The 14,359-nt window shown below is 42.6% G+C and overlaps 2 protein-coding genes across 29 annotated transcripts in view; one reads left to right on the plus strand and one right to left on the minus strand.

Moving 5' to 3' along the window:
* LRCH1 (leucine rich repeats and calponin homology domain containing 1) overlaps positions 1-7,541 on the plus strand; it is a 101,597-nt gene extending 94,056 nt beyond the window's left edge. For 25 of the 26 annotated variants that reach the window (XR_001552654.3, XR_001552655.3, XR_001552660.3 and 22 more), the window contains one exon: positions 5,017-7,541. Coding sequence is in view for 8 of the 26 variants with exons in the window: in XM_015851781.3 (XP_015707267.1) it covers positions 5,017-5,130 (114 nt within the window). In the remaining 18 variants the exon portion in view is untranslated. The remainder of the gene's footprint in view (positions 1-5,016) is intronic. The other variant, XR_014942118.1, reaches the window with a different exon arrangement.
* A 550-nt stretch (positions 7,542-8,091) lies between these two features.
* Positions 8,092-13,246, minus strand: ESD (esterase D). Of its 3 annotated transcripts, none has more exons than XM_015851785.3 (9): positions 13,194-13,246; positions 12,818-12,893; positions 12,233-12,321; positions 11,957-12,055; positions 10,888-11,012; positions 10,510-10,629; positions 9,788-9,886; positions 9,057-9,224; positions 8,092-8,298 (listed from the first exon to the last, which is right to left on the minus strand). In XM_015851785.3, the coding sequence occupies exons 2-9, from the start codon at positions 12,883-12,885 to the stop codon at positions 8,218-8,220; spliced, it is 849 nt and encodes a 282-aa protein (XP_015707271.1). In that variant the 5' UTR covers positions 12,886-12,893; positions 13,194-13,246; the 3' UTR covers positions 8,092-8,217. The 3 variants fall into 3 exon arrangements, with proteins under 3 accessions (XP_015707271.1, XP_015707272.1, XP_085392313.1); XM_015851786.3 differs by having other exon boundaries at positions 12,233-12,353; XM_085536187.1 differs by lacking the exons at positions 11,957-12,055; positions 12,233-12,321.
* Positions 13,247-14,359: the final 1,113 nt, after the last annotated feature.

Consider the following 14,359-nt stretch of genomic DNA (forward strand, 5'->3'; position numbering starts at 1 on the left):
TGTTTAACATGTGTCTGTCTTTAGTAATCTTTTCAAGCTTTCTGTTCCCTCCACATTCAGGTCGCTGTTTCCTCAGTGTGTTAGAACACAACTATGAGGCATTTTAGCAAAATATATTGTCTACCTTAAAATTGTGAGGCTGAAGGCCAGAGTTTGTAAGAGGGTCCAAAGCCATCCTCTGCAAATGCAGTTATGTAAATATTTGCAATTTATCACGTGTTCCGAAGATGCACATATTTAGGTATCTCATTGGCTATAATTCTAACTACAGAATTGCAGCTCTAGTCATGAAGTTCTGGGTTGTTGGGGTTTGGGTTTTTTTAGCATTTTTGAATCTGGTCACAAGTGTATGAGTCAACAAAACATACTAATCTTTCCTTTGGAAATTAAAAGAGAAACTTGATGAAATATACCTGCAGCCTGGATTACTGTGCTTTTTGATCTTCTGGTCTTTTCTGTTGTGTTTCAAATGGTAACTTCAGGACATTTGGGCATCTACAGACATCATCAGTGAGACATTAACAAAAATATATTTACAAATATATAATTTCATATTCATAGAATCATAGACTCATAGAATGGCCTGGGTTGAAAAGGACCACAATGATCATCTGGTTTCAACCCCCCTGCTAAGTGCAGGGTCATCAACCACCAGGCCAGGCTGCCCAGAGCCACATCCAGCCTGGCCTTGAATGCCTCCAGGGATGGGGCAATCCATGTGCCTTCACCTAACAGAAATTCAAGACTTATGCATTTGACATGCCTGTTTAAATGTAAGGCTTTTAGTGTCTTTCCATTTCAGAGTGGTTGGCTTCATACATTAAATAACAAGCATTGTATGGAGTTATTTTTATTTAAAAAGAAAAAAAGAAAAAGAAAAAGAAAAAACTTATTTGGAGAAATGTTACGTTCCAGTATTTCATTGTTTTATGAGTATTTTATTTTTACCTGTTGATCTGAATTTACATATTTACACATCTGAGGAAGAACAGAACATCTCTTGCCAAATCTGTAGGTTTCCATTTCTCTGTTTCTGTTTTTGCTAACGTCAGGGCCCAAGGATATTTGTAATGGTGCAAACTTGCCCTTCTGACATAATGGCAGCAATTATTTTCTTGTTAATGAACTGGTCTGAGTTGCCAGCTGTTTTGCCCCTGGCATAATCCAATTCAGACAGTTGCTTGACTTTCAAGACATTTAATGTCTGAGAAAATAGATGTGTATGTGTAAAGATTCATGTACCCTGTAGTGTATTCTTAGCATATTCCTGTTTCAATTTTACACTACTTAAATCAGAAGTTTTGTTCCAGGAATAGAAAGATGCCTTGGCAGCACACATATACGTGTATGGCATGGTTGTTGTGCTTGCTGTCTTTTGGTGTTGCTTTGTGCCTCAACCTGACTGGTGCCTGGATGCTTTGTTGTTTTTTGTCTTCTGATAAACTTGCTCTTTTGCTTCTTAGGAGTTTGAAGGTTTCTATTTAAGGTGGATGTATATCTGTAGAAAATAATGAAGCTCTTTTGTGCTTCTAGGGAGAAAATCTGTACCAAAAATTTGGGTCTACGTTTTATACTAGACAGAAGAGAGTGGATTGACTATGAGTGGACTGATGGCCCTTCCCTCTGTGATCATTTCTAAGGATTTCTAAACTGAGGATTAGTAGCAAATTCTTTTGCCTTTCTGGCTTTGTTCAGGAATGGTTTCAACAAAGGTGTTTTTAGGAAAGATGATTCATGTTCTGTGTTGAAGTTATGCGTTCAATGCTACTGTAAAATAAGCTGAAATCTTTTCGTAGGTAGGGGGAGATGAGTGAAGATGAGTCTTGTAAAATCCTTGGGGATATGGGTGAGTTTTGCTGGTTTATTTTCTCAGAATGACAAGTTTTGAGAATTCTATCATTAGTGGCTTCCAGTTCTTGAAGGAATTCATTGTGGAGGGTAAGAGAGAACAAAGCATGGGGAACATGCCATATCACAGGGACGGTGGTTGAGTACAAGGTCTCAGACAGCTGGGATCTTGACCCACTGTCACTGTTATATTGAAAGTTGAGTTTATTACCAGTGTACTCTGAATTTCATCCTTAGTAAGATTTGATTCTTCTCTGAGAAAAGTTGAATGTATTATAATAAACCCGTGATTTAAAAAATACGTGAAGCAGAGTCATTGAAAGCTGTTTGCAAAGTTTTGGAGATAACGATTAGTGCTTAGACAAGTAAATTAATGAATGGCATACTAAGACGTAGATCTTCAGAAGTGGATGGTGCAGGATTTCGTTGAGAGGTTTGGAAAGCTCATCATAGCCACATGCTTAAATAACTGCAAAATTAAACGACTCCATCTTCTTCCAAAAAAAAAAGAAAGGCAGTCGTTTGTACATCTTTCAAGAACTAATGCAAAATGATGTATAATATAAAAAGTAACATGTCCTGAAGCTTCTGACTTGTAGTACATAGTTGTGCAGTTCTAGTTGTGTGTAGACCTTTAAAAAAAATTTCCCTTGAGAGTGTATATCTTGTAAATGATGGTACAGGAAGGTTTCTTTATGGAAACTGGATTACTACAGTATATTTAAAAGATGTAGATAATGCATTCTCTGTTAAAGGAGGAACACCTGTGTTGGATCAGATGGGTGGGGTGTTTTTATTTTGCTCATTTTAATATGAAGTGAGGCATGAATTCCTTTTATGCTTTTAGTTAAAATGTGTATATAAGTGATTACAAAATTGATTAGTTTTAAAGTAGTTACTCCTTGTTCCATCTCTGCATACCCTTGTAAAAAAAAAAAAGTTGTTCCTCATCTTTCCTGTATGCCCTCCTTGGCTACTGGAAGGCCACTGTGAGGTCTTCCTGGAGCCTTCTCTTCTCCAGGCTGAGCAAGCCCATCTCCCATAATCTTTCTTCATAGAAGAGGTGCTCCAACCCTCTGATCATCCTTGTGAGGCTCCTCTGGACCTGCTCCACCAGTTCCATGTCCTTCTTATGTCGAGGCCCTGGAGCTCATTGGAGTACTGCAGACAGAGCCTTGTGAGAGAAGAGTAAAGGCCAACCCTTCAGCCTGCTTGCCACGCTGCTTTTGATGTGCCCCAAGATACAATGGACATTAACACATGAACTTTTTTAAGGGAAAAAAAAAAAAAAAAGGCAGCAACAAAAAAAGACAAATCTTAAGCTTTAAAAAAATAATAATAATCAAAACCTGAAACATACAGAAAATACAATTTTCAAAGTGAGCATAAAATACAAATAGATTCATTATTAGTTCCAGCCATTGCAAGTGTGAAAAAAAATTACTCTTACATTTGAGGTACTGTAGTTAGTAAATAAAGTTTGCAGTTTTGTCTCTTATGTTGGCTGTCTTAATCTGTCCAACAGCCTGGAAGTAGAATAGGTCTGTATCAAACCAAACACGGATGCAGTTTGGGTAGGGCTCAAACAAAACCCTCTTCTTGATGAAGGTTTTATTAGAAATTACTGTGGAGTTTTTTCTCTTAAAGGAGGAAATGTCTTCATGGATGGATCTCCCATTGAGGTTTTGTTGTGGTCAAAGTCCAGGGCAAAGTGGTGTCATTTTGCTGTTAAGGAAAAGAAGTCTGAGAGATGAAGAACTGCTGTGAAATGGAATTGAGTTGATATTGTGGTAGAGGGTGATTGGTTTTCCTCACCATAGAGTGGTCATCAGTTGGATGCTTCGCACATCGTTTTAGTTACCGTGTTGTGTACTTGGAATGGAAGTGAAAAGTGAGTTGGTAACATGTTCAGGTTCTCTTTTGTTGAGAGTGGAAGGGGTTGCAGTGAACTTGATGGAGGTTTAAGAAAGCCAAGTGTTGGCTGTGCATGAAGGAGGTCATGAGGAGAGATGTTGAAGAGATAAGTGATGTCTAAACTGTAGAATGTGCATGTAAGGAAATGGGATGGATGACCATGGATTATGTAGAGGTAAAATAAGAGACTCTTAGCTGACATCTCTCACGTCACCAGATGCAAGAATACTCAGCAGAAGGCAGACAAGCAAGGGAAAGAACAGAGCACATCACATGCATGGTGATTTAGAGTGACCTAACACACAGCTTAGGGAGGGGCTTTGTGAGCCAGACGTTGTATCCACATGTTTGTGTTTAATCCTGTTTTATTTTTCTGTGTGTTTTTGTCATCCCATTTTTACACTTCTGACTTCCATGTTGTGACAACAAGTCTCGCAGTTGTAATTATGGTTTGTGGTGTAGTCATTTATTACGAACCTGGTGCCTGATTTCATAGTCTCGTGTATTTCATTAACATGAACGCCCAGTTATGTTAACAACTTTCTTAGAGATGTAGTCAGTTGTGACAAAGCTGCCTCTCCATGCAGGCCTTTCTGCAGTTGTTCTCTGAGTGGTTTCCTTTTACCTGTAGGAGCTAAGGTATTTCTTATTTGACTGCCTGCTGATAGAATAGCCTGTGTGGACAGCTAGCGGGTTTTATCCTGGCCACAACTGTTGTGTCCTGATGGTAAATGAAGTTGATTCCTGGGCGTTTCAAAATGAACATCTAATTACTGAGAACGAAATGCTCCATCTGTTGAATGCACACCATTGCACACGCTTTTCTGTAAATTCTAATGGGTGACTTCAAGGTGCACATCCTGAGACCGAGACCTGCCCTCCTAGAGCTCAGCAGCAGAACTTCTTTTGAATGATAAAATCCAGCCTTCCATCCCCAAATGATGGCCCATGCTTCATTATCTCACTTCATAGGCAGAAGTTCAGTGTGTACCTGGCAGCCCTCACTCTAGGTTAAGATGTTTGCATACAGACCACCAAACATGCTGCTTTTCCTGGTAGGCCCAGAATATGAATAGATTTCATGCTAATTTATAGATCTAATGTGAGCCAAATTGAGAGACTTATCCAAACCTGGGGAAGCTCTTTTGAACTGCAAACAGGGAATGGTTCCTGCTTGTTGGGTGTCAGTGTGAAGCAAGGGTTTGCAATGAGTACTGAGTAACCTGATCTTGTCCTCTGTTTGTCTTTTTCTAGGAGAAGCTCTGCCTACCACACCACATCCTAGAAGAAAAGGGCTTGGTAAAAGTGAGCATAACAGTTCAAGCATTGCTAGATGTAACCACAGTGAAACAAGCTTTATTCACGTGAAAACTACTCTCTCTGCTGTTACCAGCTCCACTGTGCCATCAAAGAATCAAATCACTGCCCGTCTTTACAGACTGCATTGAAATAACAGTGCTCCAAGAGTATTCTGACACTTCTGATTTTAGAGTCATCTTTGAGGTTGTACACGTACGCCCAACTACAAACGAGAAACTAAAAGGAAACATTCTGTAGAGCGAACTGGAGCCTCACTGCTTTTCTAGCTCACTTTGTTATAATACTTACTGAAACTGCCACCTAAAAATGTGTGGAGTACGCAACTGTCTTGCAGCGAGATACCTTTGTGTCATTAAACTAAGAGTCCTCACAATCACTTTTGGAGGGAGGGAGAGTAAATCAGACTTCTGCCACATCAGGTTTTCCTGCAGTCGCTTCGGGCTATTATTGCCTTTTAAAAATATCCAGACACAAAAAAAAATATTTATATGAATATTATTTATTAGCGAGATGTTATTCATCCTTTGGATGCAAAATGTAAATTAGGAAACTGTATTTTATTACTGCTTTTTTTGTGGTTAAACACTTTATTTTAATATAAATACTTAGTTAATTTTTATTCTACTAGGGGTGCAGTAGCTTTCCATCTCCGTACTCTCTAATACCTAAGAGCAAAAGCAAACCAAGTAGGTGCTTCAGTTGAAAGGACAGCTAAGCTGGAACGGCATGCGTTAGCTTTTAATGTGTGGAACACCAATGAAGGACTGTCTGCATTCCGTTTATTTCCTACATTCCAGCAGCACTTTCCCCCCCAAAAAACCACCACCCCACACACCCACACCCCGATTCAATTGGCTGAAGCAGAGCACACCCATGACTTGTATATAGATGTTTAACGTAGGAAAAAGAGGTGAACTTGAAAAAATAAATGTGAATATTTTTGATTGCTTATTTTACTATGCACAAGCCGTTTAACTTTTAGCCGCAACAAAATGAACGACGTGCGTTAGGATGGTGGGTCTTGAAATATGATTGTTTGTTTTTGCACTGTAACTTGATTTTCTTGTAAAGAGCGAATAGAACAGAGCACAAGAACGCTAACAGGGAGTCAAAAAAAATCCCTCGTTAATTCCTTTAAGAGGAGCTAAAGTCATTAATAGGGCCAAGAGCCTGTCTTACATGCTCACTGAGGTCATTGGATTCCCCCCGAATCAAGCACAACGTTCTGTAGTAGGATCAGAGGTCTGATCCTACAAACATTCGTGTCAGCAATAGGACAGAAGCTCCTCTTTCTTATTACTACTTTACATGTTTTGAAAAGGTTTTTCAGGAGCATAATTTATTATGAAAACGTCATCTTTAGATCCAGAAGTCCCAGTGCAGCCATTATCACAGTGTCTGGAACTTCCACTTTACGTAGCTTGGACAGAGGCTGCAGGTGTGAGTTGGGTGGGCAGGGTGGGAGAGGTGTTGGGAGGGAAAGGTGAGCTGAGCAGCCTGTGCTGCACAGGGGCTGTGGTTGGAAATGTACACCATGATGGAAATGAGGCGATGTGGTGGGAGAACAAACAGGAAGTGAATGTGGAGAAAAGCGTTGTATTAAGGGCTTTCTGAAAGCACGACGCATACTTGTCCCTACTGCACATCTAGGCTAAGATGGCTGCGTGTTCGCAGCAGGCTTTCAGTCTTCAGTACAGTATTTGGATGCAGGCTGTGCGTTGTAACACCATGGACTGCCCATGTCTGTACTGAGACGTATGGAGTTAGAGCAGGCCTGCAGGCACCCAGTATGCACGGGGTAGCAGTTACTTCAACCAAAGCAAAAGCATTTGTTTTATAGAGGGAACGGCGAATTACTTACTTACAATGGTAACTTGGATGGGCAGCTATGGCATATTGTTTCCTATAAAACATACTGTGCACTTTACCGCTGAATTAAAATGTATTTTAATATTCTGCAGAGCTGCACAAATACCCGTCTTGTCACAGAGCATGAGCAATGTAAAGAAAATATAAGTGTCCGAGGTAGAGTTTATCACGTTTTAAAGAGTATTCAAAGCTGGACTATAAAATAGGAATATTGATTTCTGCGTCTCGAGTGATAAAATGCAGGTTTCCTGAGTATTTTTTTACACTGTATATATGGCAGCTTTGTAATTATTCTTTTGACAGAATCTTGTTTTTTCATAATTAAAATGTCATTCTTCCTCCCGATTGCGTCTGTCGGTATTTGCTCAAAGCTGGCTGTAAATGGCTCTACCTGTTTTGTAATAAGGCTTTTTTTTTAATGCAGTCTTAACCTGTATGGCTAAAAAGAGGATCTTCACGAGTCTTTGTACACTATTTATATGTGCAATAAAACATGCATGGTGGATCGATAATGCCATAAGCAGTGAACATAACGTATATAGGAAATCCTTACTGTAGTTACGATTAAACTCTATCATTTGTAGAAACCATTTAATGGCTACTGCTTAGTGCCTGGCTGGCAGGTTGTTGTAAAAGAGACGATGCCTGGAGAACTTAACAGTGTGGGTGATGGAGGAGGTGGATGTGTGAGCCAACTAAAGGAACTGCAGAGCTCAAGTAGGAATAGGATCCTGTTGGGGAATAGGAACGATCCTATTAAACTGAAGGAGTGGAAGACAAACCGCCTCCTTTAGCACAGACTACTTCCTTTCTTAGAGCATCAGCCCTTGTGTTGGTCATTAAGTGTACAGAACAGGAAACCACAACGTGCAGCTTAATTAACTACCTTGACTGGTTGTGGCGCTAACTGATGAAATGAACACAGGTCTTTCTTAATGAAAGAGGCACGCTATTGCTCACTGCCTTAGCCTACAGTGTGTTAGAAGCAGGCCTAAGGTCCCAAATACTTACATTCATATTATTAAGAGCTCATTAACTCACTCGTTAATTTTCTTCTCAACCAAGAACTCAACATTCACTTTCGTGGTGTTAAACTTTCCAAGCGTACAAGAATATCCAAGACACGCTGAAGCAACAAACTGAGCAGGACTTTTACTTTATTAGCAGTGCAATCAGAAGAGCTCCATTTTACAGGTGCTGCTTCAACACATGATCTGCATTCCGTTCAGCCGTACCCTTCGACTCCCATGCTCCCATTTGTGTAGTTCAAGCGTTAAGGAACTTGGCATGGTGTTTGATGTGGTCATTGATAAACGTAGCAATGAAAAAATAGCTGTGATCATAGCCCTGGAAGAACGACGACGAAGAAATCAGCAAGTGCGGATAGTTCATAGAATCATAGAATGGCCTGGGTTGAAAAGGATCTCGATCCAAGGCACAAATGGAAGTGAATTTGGTGAGGGGTGTGAAAAATAACAAGGGATTCTACAAGTATAATGGTCGGCTGAGGAAGGCCCAGGAGGGTCTACCGCCTCTGATAAGTGAGAAGGGACAGATGGCAACAACAGACACAGAAACTGCTGAAGTACTCAACGCGTTCTTTGCCCCAGAAGTCCCTGACAGGCTTCCCACACCTCCTGCATCCCTGAACCTCCAGGCAAAAATCAAGACCGCCTCATGAGGCTGAATGTGTACGATTACCCAGAGGAGCTGTGGCTGCCTCAGCCCTGAAGGCACTCCGGGTCAGGTTGGCTGGGGACCCAGCTGAGCTGCTGAGTGGCACTGCCCATGGCCGAGGGTTGGGACTGGGTGGGCTTTAAGGTCCCCTCCAACCTGAGCCATTCTGTGAACAGCAGTATCAGCTACATAAGCTGCCTCTTCAGCTTAGCGCTGGCAGATTTAACAGCAGCCAGACATACCATCAGATCAGTGTGAGGAAAGTGCCATCACGACCCCACCTAGTGGTACAAGGAAGCTGAAACTGCAACGTTTCTTTCCTCAGGCAGACTCTCAGGTCACTAAAAGCACAGCCGGTGACAAAACACCCTCACACCCCAAACTCACACAGCATCAACCCAACAGCAGGGTCTGTGGAAGTGACTTGCCTGCTGCAGTCTGAAGACTACTGGGATTTTCTTCTCTGTGCAGGCGGCGATGAAGTTATCTGGCAGCAGCTGGCCTGCTGATAGGAACTGATCATCTTTGCCTTGATCAATCAGGATGTCCAGGCGAGAGTCTGGATAGGACTTCACAAGCTGTGTAGCATCGTATGCCTGCAGAAGTAAACGGGAGACAACACCCACGTATGTGAGTTAAAATGGGCTGAATTTACTGACCGTGAGGAAACAACGGTAAGTTCAGAGTGCTGTGTTATACTGATCAAGACATCGAATTACAACCTGGGAGAGCCATCAGGCTCCTGTGCGCTACCCTGCGCAAAGATGTATGCCCAAATAACACAGCAATCAATATATCTTAGCAATGCTCATAAGACTTTTTATTTCTAAATTAGGGACCTAGAGCTAAAACCTCACTCCTGGTTTAATCGTGTTCTATGGGATATCAATTTCCAAGTACCAATGGGCTCCTCTGCAACTGCCTCTGCCAGGCTGCTCCAGCAGATACCACAAGGCTCACCAGTCAGTCTGATGAGAGCTTTCTGTCTCGTTATGCTTGTCACATGCACCATCAGGCAACAGCAACACCAGCCCAGCAGTGTTTACTACACTCCTAAGCTCATGGGCAACTCAAGAGTTTTGTTCCAGATTTCTGCTGCAATGTATCCACACATCACTCATTCACACATTACTAAAGGCCTGCAAGTTCCAGCACATACCTCCCACTTGCTTACATCTGATCCCAGATATCCACCAAGGGCTTTCTTCCCCCACTGGCACTGCATAGGGTTGCAGATAGGAGCAAAAGCCGATACAGACTGTTTGGAAAGAAAGCATGAAAAAAACAAACAACAAAACACAACATGAATTACGAGAAGCAATTTCAGATAACAATCAAACTGATGGTGTTTCTAAACAGCTTTAGAAACTACTGCCAGAACTCTTGAGTCTGCCACCAGCTCTTTGATCTAAGTGCCGTAACTATCACCCTATTCCCCTATTCTGGGCAGCCTGATCTGGTGGTTGGCAACCCTGCACATAGCAGGGAGGTTGAAGCTGGATGAGCATTGTGGTCCTTTTCAACCCAGGCCTTTCTATGACTCTCTTATACACTCTCCCTAGAACCACAGCGTTCACTTCGTTTTTGCAAGATGAATGCAACTTCAGATACCCTGTCTGTTTGAAAATTAATTAATTAATTTAAAAAACCCATCAATCTTTAAGAAAGATGTTGCTCAGAAAGGTTGTGGATGCCCCATCCCTGGAGGCATTCAAGGCCAGGCTGGATGTGGCTCTGGGCAGCCTGGTCTGGTAGTTGGCGACCCTGCACATAGCAGGGGGGTTGAAACTGGATGATCATTGTGGTCCTTTTCAACCCAGGCCATGCTATGAGTCTATGATTACCCTGAGCATTCCTTGTATAACCTGTATGATAACTTACTTTGTACTTTCCAGGATTCTTCAGAGCAAGAATGAGAGCTCCATGACCTCCCATGGAATGCCCAAAAACAGACATCCGTTCAGGGTTGGTTGGAAAATTGGCATTTATCAGTTTAGGTAACTGTAAAGGAAGAGAGGGATAAAAACATTAAAGCCATTTTCATACATTTACACAGAGAAGCACCTAAGGAACTGACACATTTTAATGCCAGGAAGACACTGAAACCAAAGGCACATCTCTGGTTCTACCCTAATATTCACAATTGTGGTCTGAAACCAATTTTGACAGACTGTAAAATCAAAAAGAAACATTTCATCTACCAGCCATTACTTCTTCAGCTTCACCAACAATACCACTATAACCCAGCAACAAGGTTACCTCATCTCTCACGTAGGAGTACATCCTATAGTTTGTTTTCCAAGGATCTTCCGTAGCATCCACATAAAAACCAGCACCGGTACCAAAATCCCAGCTTTCATCTTCTCCTTCAATATTGCAGCCACCTACCATGAAAATGGATTCTATTGCTATTATGTCACCACTATTAGATGTTCAGAATAAGAGAATCTGTCACTCAAGTCAGAGACCCTGGACATTAGTTTCTCACTCAGTATGTCTCTACCCCCCCCAGCCAGTAAGACAACTTGATACCAGCCAGGATGCCATTGGCCTTCTTGGCCACCTGGGCACGCTGCTGGCTCATATTCAGCTGCCTGTCCATCAGCACACCAAGGTCCCTTTCCATCAGGCAGCTTTCCAGCCACACCTCCCCAAGCCTGTAGGGTTGCTTGGGATTGTTGTGACCAAAATGCAGGACCCAACACTTGGCCCTATTGAAACTCATACAGTTTACCTTGGCTCATCAATGAAGTTATCCATAAAGCCATCTCACCAGCAGGTGCACAAAAGAAAGCCCTGGATTGCTTTAAACTTTTCTAGAGACCAAAACTCTCTGGAGACATGCACTTAATAGCCTACAGAAGACAATACACAGTAACAAGTAAATAGGATGGCTTTATGTGATGTTACAGGTGGGCTTTTTCATTTGATTGGGTCCTTAAGCCTCAGCAAGCCACAAAGCACAAGCAACTCTCGTAACACACGCCTCCTGCTTTACATCTTTTCCTTCTCCTCATCTGTGCTCAGTTCAATGGCCCCCTTGTTCTAGTTTTAGTGTAGGGTTTCAAATGTAAAACTTTCAGCAGTATGCTATTAAGCAGGCAGGTATTAACACCATCTAGGCTGGAAACAGGGCTCAGGGCACAGGATGGTGCTAACTTAAGGCATGGCAGATAAGCTTAAAGGGTCCTGAGATGTTGGCTGAACACAGTTCTGTGAACAAACAAAACTATGCAGCTGTGTTTTCCATGTGTGATAAAAGAATTAGAAAAGACAGCAGACTTTATTACAAGGACTGAAGTATCTTCTGTCATTTGTGAAAGCTTACGTGGGCTGGTGTCTGGTGCTACTACAATGAGGCCATGCTCAGCTGCAGCTTGCTGGAAACCTGATTTTGTTATAAAATTCTGCTCTGTGCAAGTTAACCCTAGAAGAAAGAAAAAACACATTCTGTTACATATTGCCCACAGCGTTTCAGTTTCCAAAACCCTTCTGACAGAAAAGGTTATGAAAAATAGAAGGGATTCCTATAGCCATAAACATGCAGGCTACAGTAGCTTAAATATGTTGAAGGTTATCTATCTGAAATCCTAATTTTACTTACCTGAGAGCCAGTACAGCACAGGACACTTCCCAGTTTCTGCTTTTGGAGGCAAGTAGATTCCAAATCTCATTTTGCATTTTAGCTCTGTGCTGTAGCAATAGAACAGTCCTTGTTATCAGCGCTACGCAATTAGCAAGTTTGGTAACATCAAAAAGAGAAAGCAGAATCAGTGTGTTGCATTCAAAAGGCAGAAATGAGAAGACGAATGCCTCCGTGTTCGCCTTCATCCAACTGTATGAACCCATCCCTTTTGTCTGTCTGCTTGCAGCACTCTGTAAGTGTGCACAGGAGCAAAATACCCAGCAGAGAGAACTGAACTTTGTACAGACAGCAAAAGGACAACTCAACTAAGGGAGCTCCATCTTAAAAGGGAAAAACACTGGTTCCTCATCTCAGGTCTGCAGCATTTCAGTACAATAAACATGTTTAACATTAACAGAGAAATACAGGAAGGCAGATAAAACTACAGGCAACATCCCCTGCTGAAATACAGCTGTTAGTGAGGAGGCCACACCGAGGACATGGGCAGCAATGAGATCGACTCGCTGCCCTGATAAACACCTCGGCTGTCTCTGCAACATTTACCTGTCGTGTTCAAACACCTTCTGAAACCCCTCAAAGCATTTGTTGCTAGAAACCTGCTTCAGCGCCATGGCCTTAACTGTTAAAAGAAAAAGGAGCGAGTTAAGCCTGAAAATAAACCATTCCAGCACTTGGCTCGTACTAAAGTCACAGGAGCTGAGTGAACGAACATAACCCCCCCAACAGGCTTGTCTGTTCTCCTTTACGAGCCCAGAGGGGCTGGACTTCCTGAAGGAAGCCGCAGGGCCCGCTCCCGAGCGCACCCACAGGCAGCGCTCCCTCCCTTCGCTCCCATAGTTAATCCTGAAGGCCCACAAAGCATCTCCGCCACCTCCCCTACTTCCACCCCCTCCGACAGCCCCACACCCCGCTCCATTACCTCAGAGCAGCGGAGAGGCCGAGCGGCGAACGAGAAAAGGAAGGGGCGGCCCCTGGGCTGGCACGGCCCCCCATTGCTCCGCCTGCACGGCCGGGGCACTCCCCTCGTGTGGCTCCTGTTGTGTTTTAAACCTACCAGGACCCAAGGGCAGCTCTGTACGAGCGCTTGTCTCAGTCTGTACACATTATATTGCCTTAACCTGAGTGCTACGCCTTGCTCAGGGCCTTGTTGCACCTCTATCTGTGTCTGTTTTGTTAGTTTTTTAATGTCCTTCCAACCTTTTGGGGGTTGGAACTACATGATCTTTGAGGTCCCTTCCAACCCGGGTCATTCTGTGATTCTGTGATTCTGTGATTCTGTCCTTGTCTTGTTACCGAGGCATTGCCCAGTTAGTTACTTGATCCAAACTTCAGCCAGGCTATTTTCTTTCCTATATATATATATAGTCAGCTGTCATTACATACATCTCGTTTAGGATGGTATCTGCAGTTGTTTTTAGCTATTTCTCTCTTGGCAGTATAAAACCTGCCTATCTCAGCACTGACGCTGATAAGATTTTGATTTCCTATCCAAGTCTCTTAGATAACCTCCATTCAATTTGTTCCCATTTCAAAGTGATGTACTCAGAAGGATCCAATTGGCAGCCCACTGGTGAGCTTACCTGACCTCCTCACATCACCCTGACGTCAGGACTTGATTATTATCTTGCATGCCTTTTCAGACAGAAATAACCCCCTGGGCCAATCACAGATCACAGAATGACCCAGGTTGGAAGGGACCTCAAGGATCACATAGTTCCAACCCCCCTGCCTGGCAGGGCCACCAAACATACACATTTACTAGATCAGGTTGCCCAGGGCCCCATCCAACCTGGTCTTGAACACCTCCAAGGACGGGGCATCCACAACCTCCCTGGGCAGCCTGTAGCTTTTTCACATGTGATCTCATTATCTTCATGGTTATTCACACCATTGTATTCATATTTGGCTGCCTGCTTTGCCAGGAGATTTGACCAAAATAAATGCATAGGAGAATAACATGAGGGCTGTGTTACACCCCTCCAGAGAGCTGTTTTTGTGGCATTCAGCTGCCATAAAAACAAGTAACAAGACAGATGTAACAATCTCATATAGCAGTTGTTCATAATTCAGTAATTTATGATAGTA

This window comes from Coturnix japonica, chromosome 1 (genome assembly GCF_054131305.1).
Source record: "Coturnix japonica strain WE chromosome 1, WE-NBRP24, whole genome shotgun sequence".
NCBI classification, from domain to species: Eukaryota; Metazoa; Chordata; class Aves; order Galliformes; family Phasianidae; genus Coturnix; species Coturnix japonica.

Coding starts and splice junctions, on each gene's coding strand:
- ESD (XM_015851785.3), bottom strand. CDS start 12,885: ATGGCGCTGAAGCAGGTTTCTAGCAACAAATGCTTTGAGGGGTTTCAG. Junction 11,013..11,956: donor AGCACCAGACACCAGCCCAC/GTAAGCTTTCAC, acceptor TTTTCATGGTAG/GTGGCTGCAATATTGAAGGA. Junction 9,887..10,509: donor AGAATCCTGGAAAGTACAAA/GTAAGTTATCAT, acceptor CTTTCCAAACAG/TCTGTATCGGCTTTTGCTCC.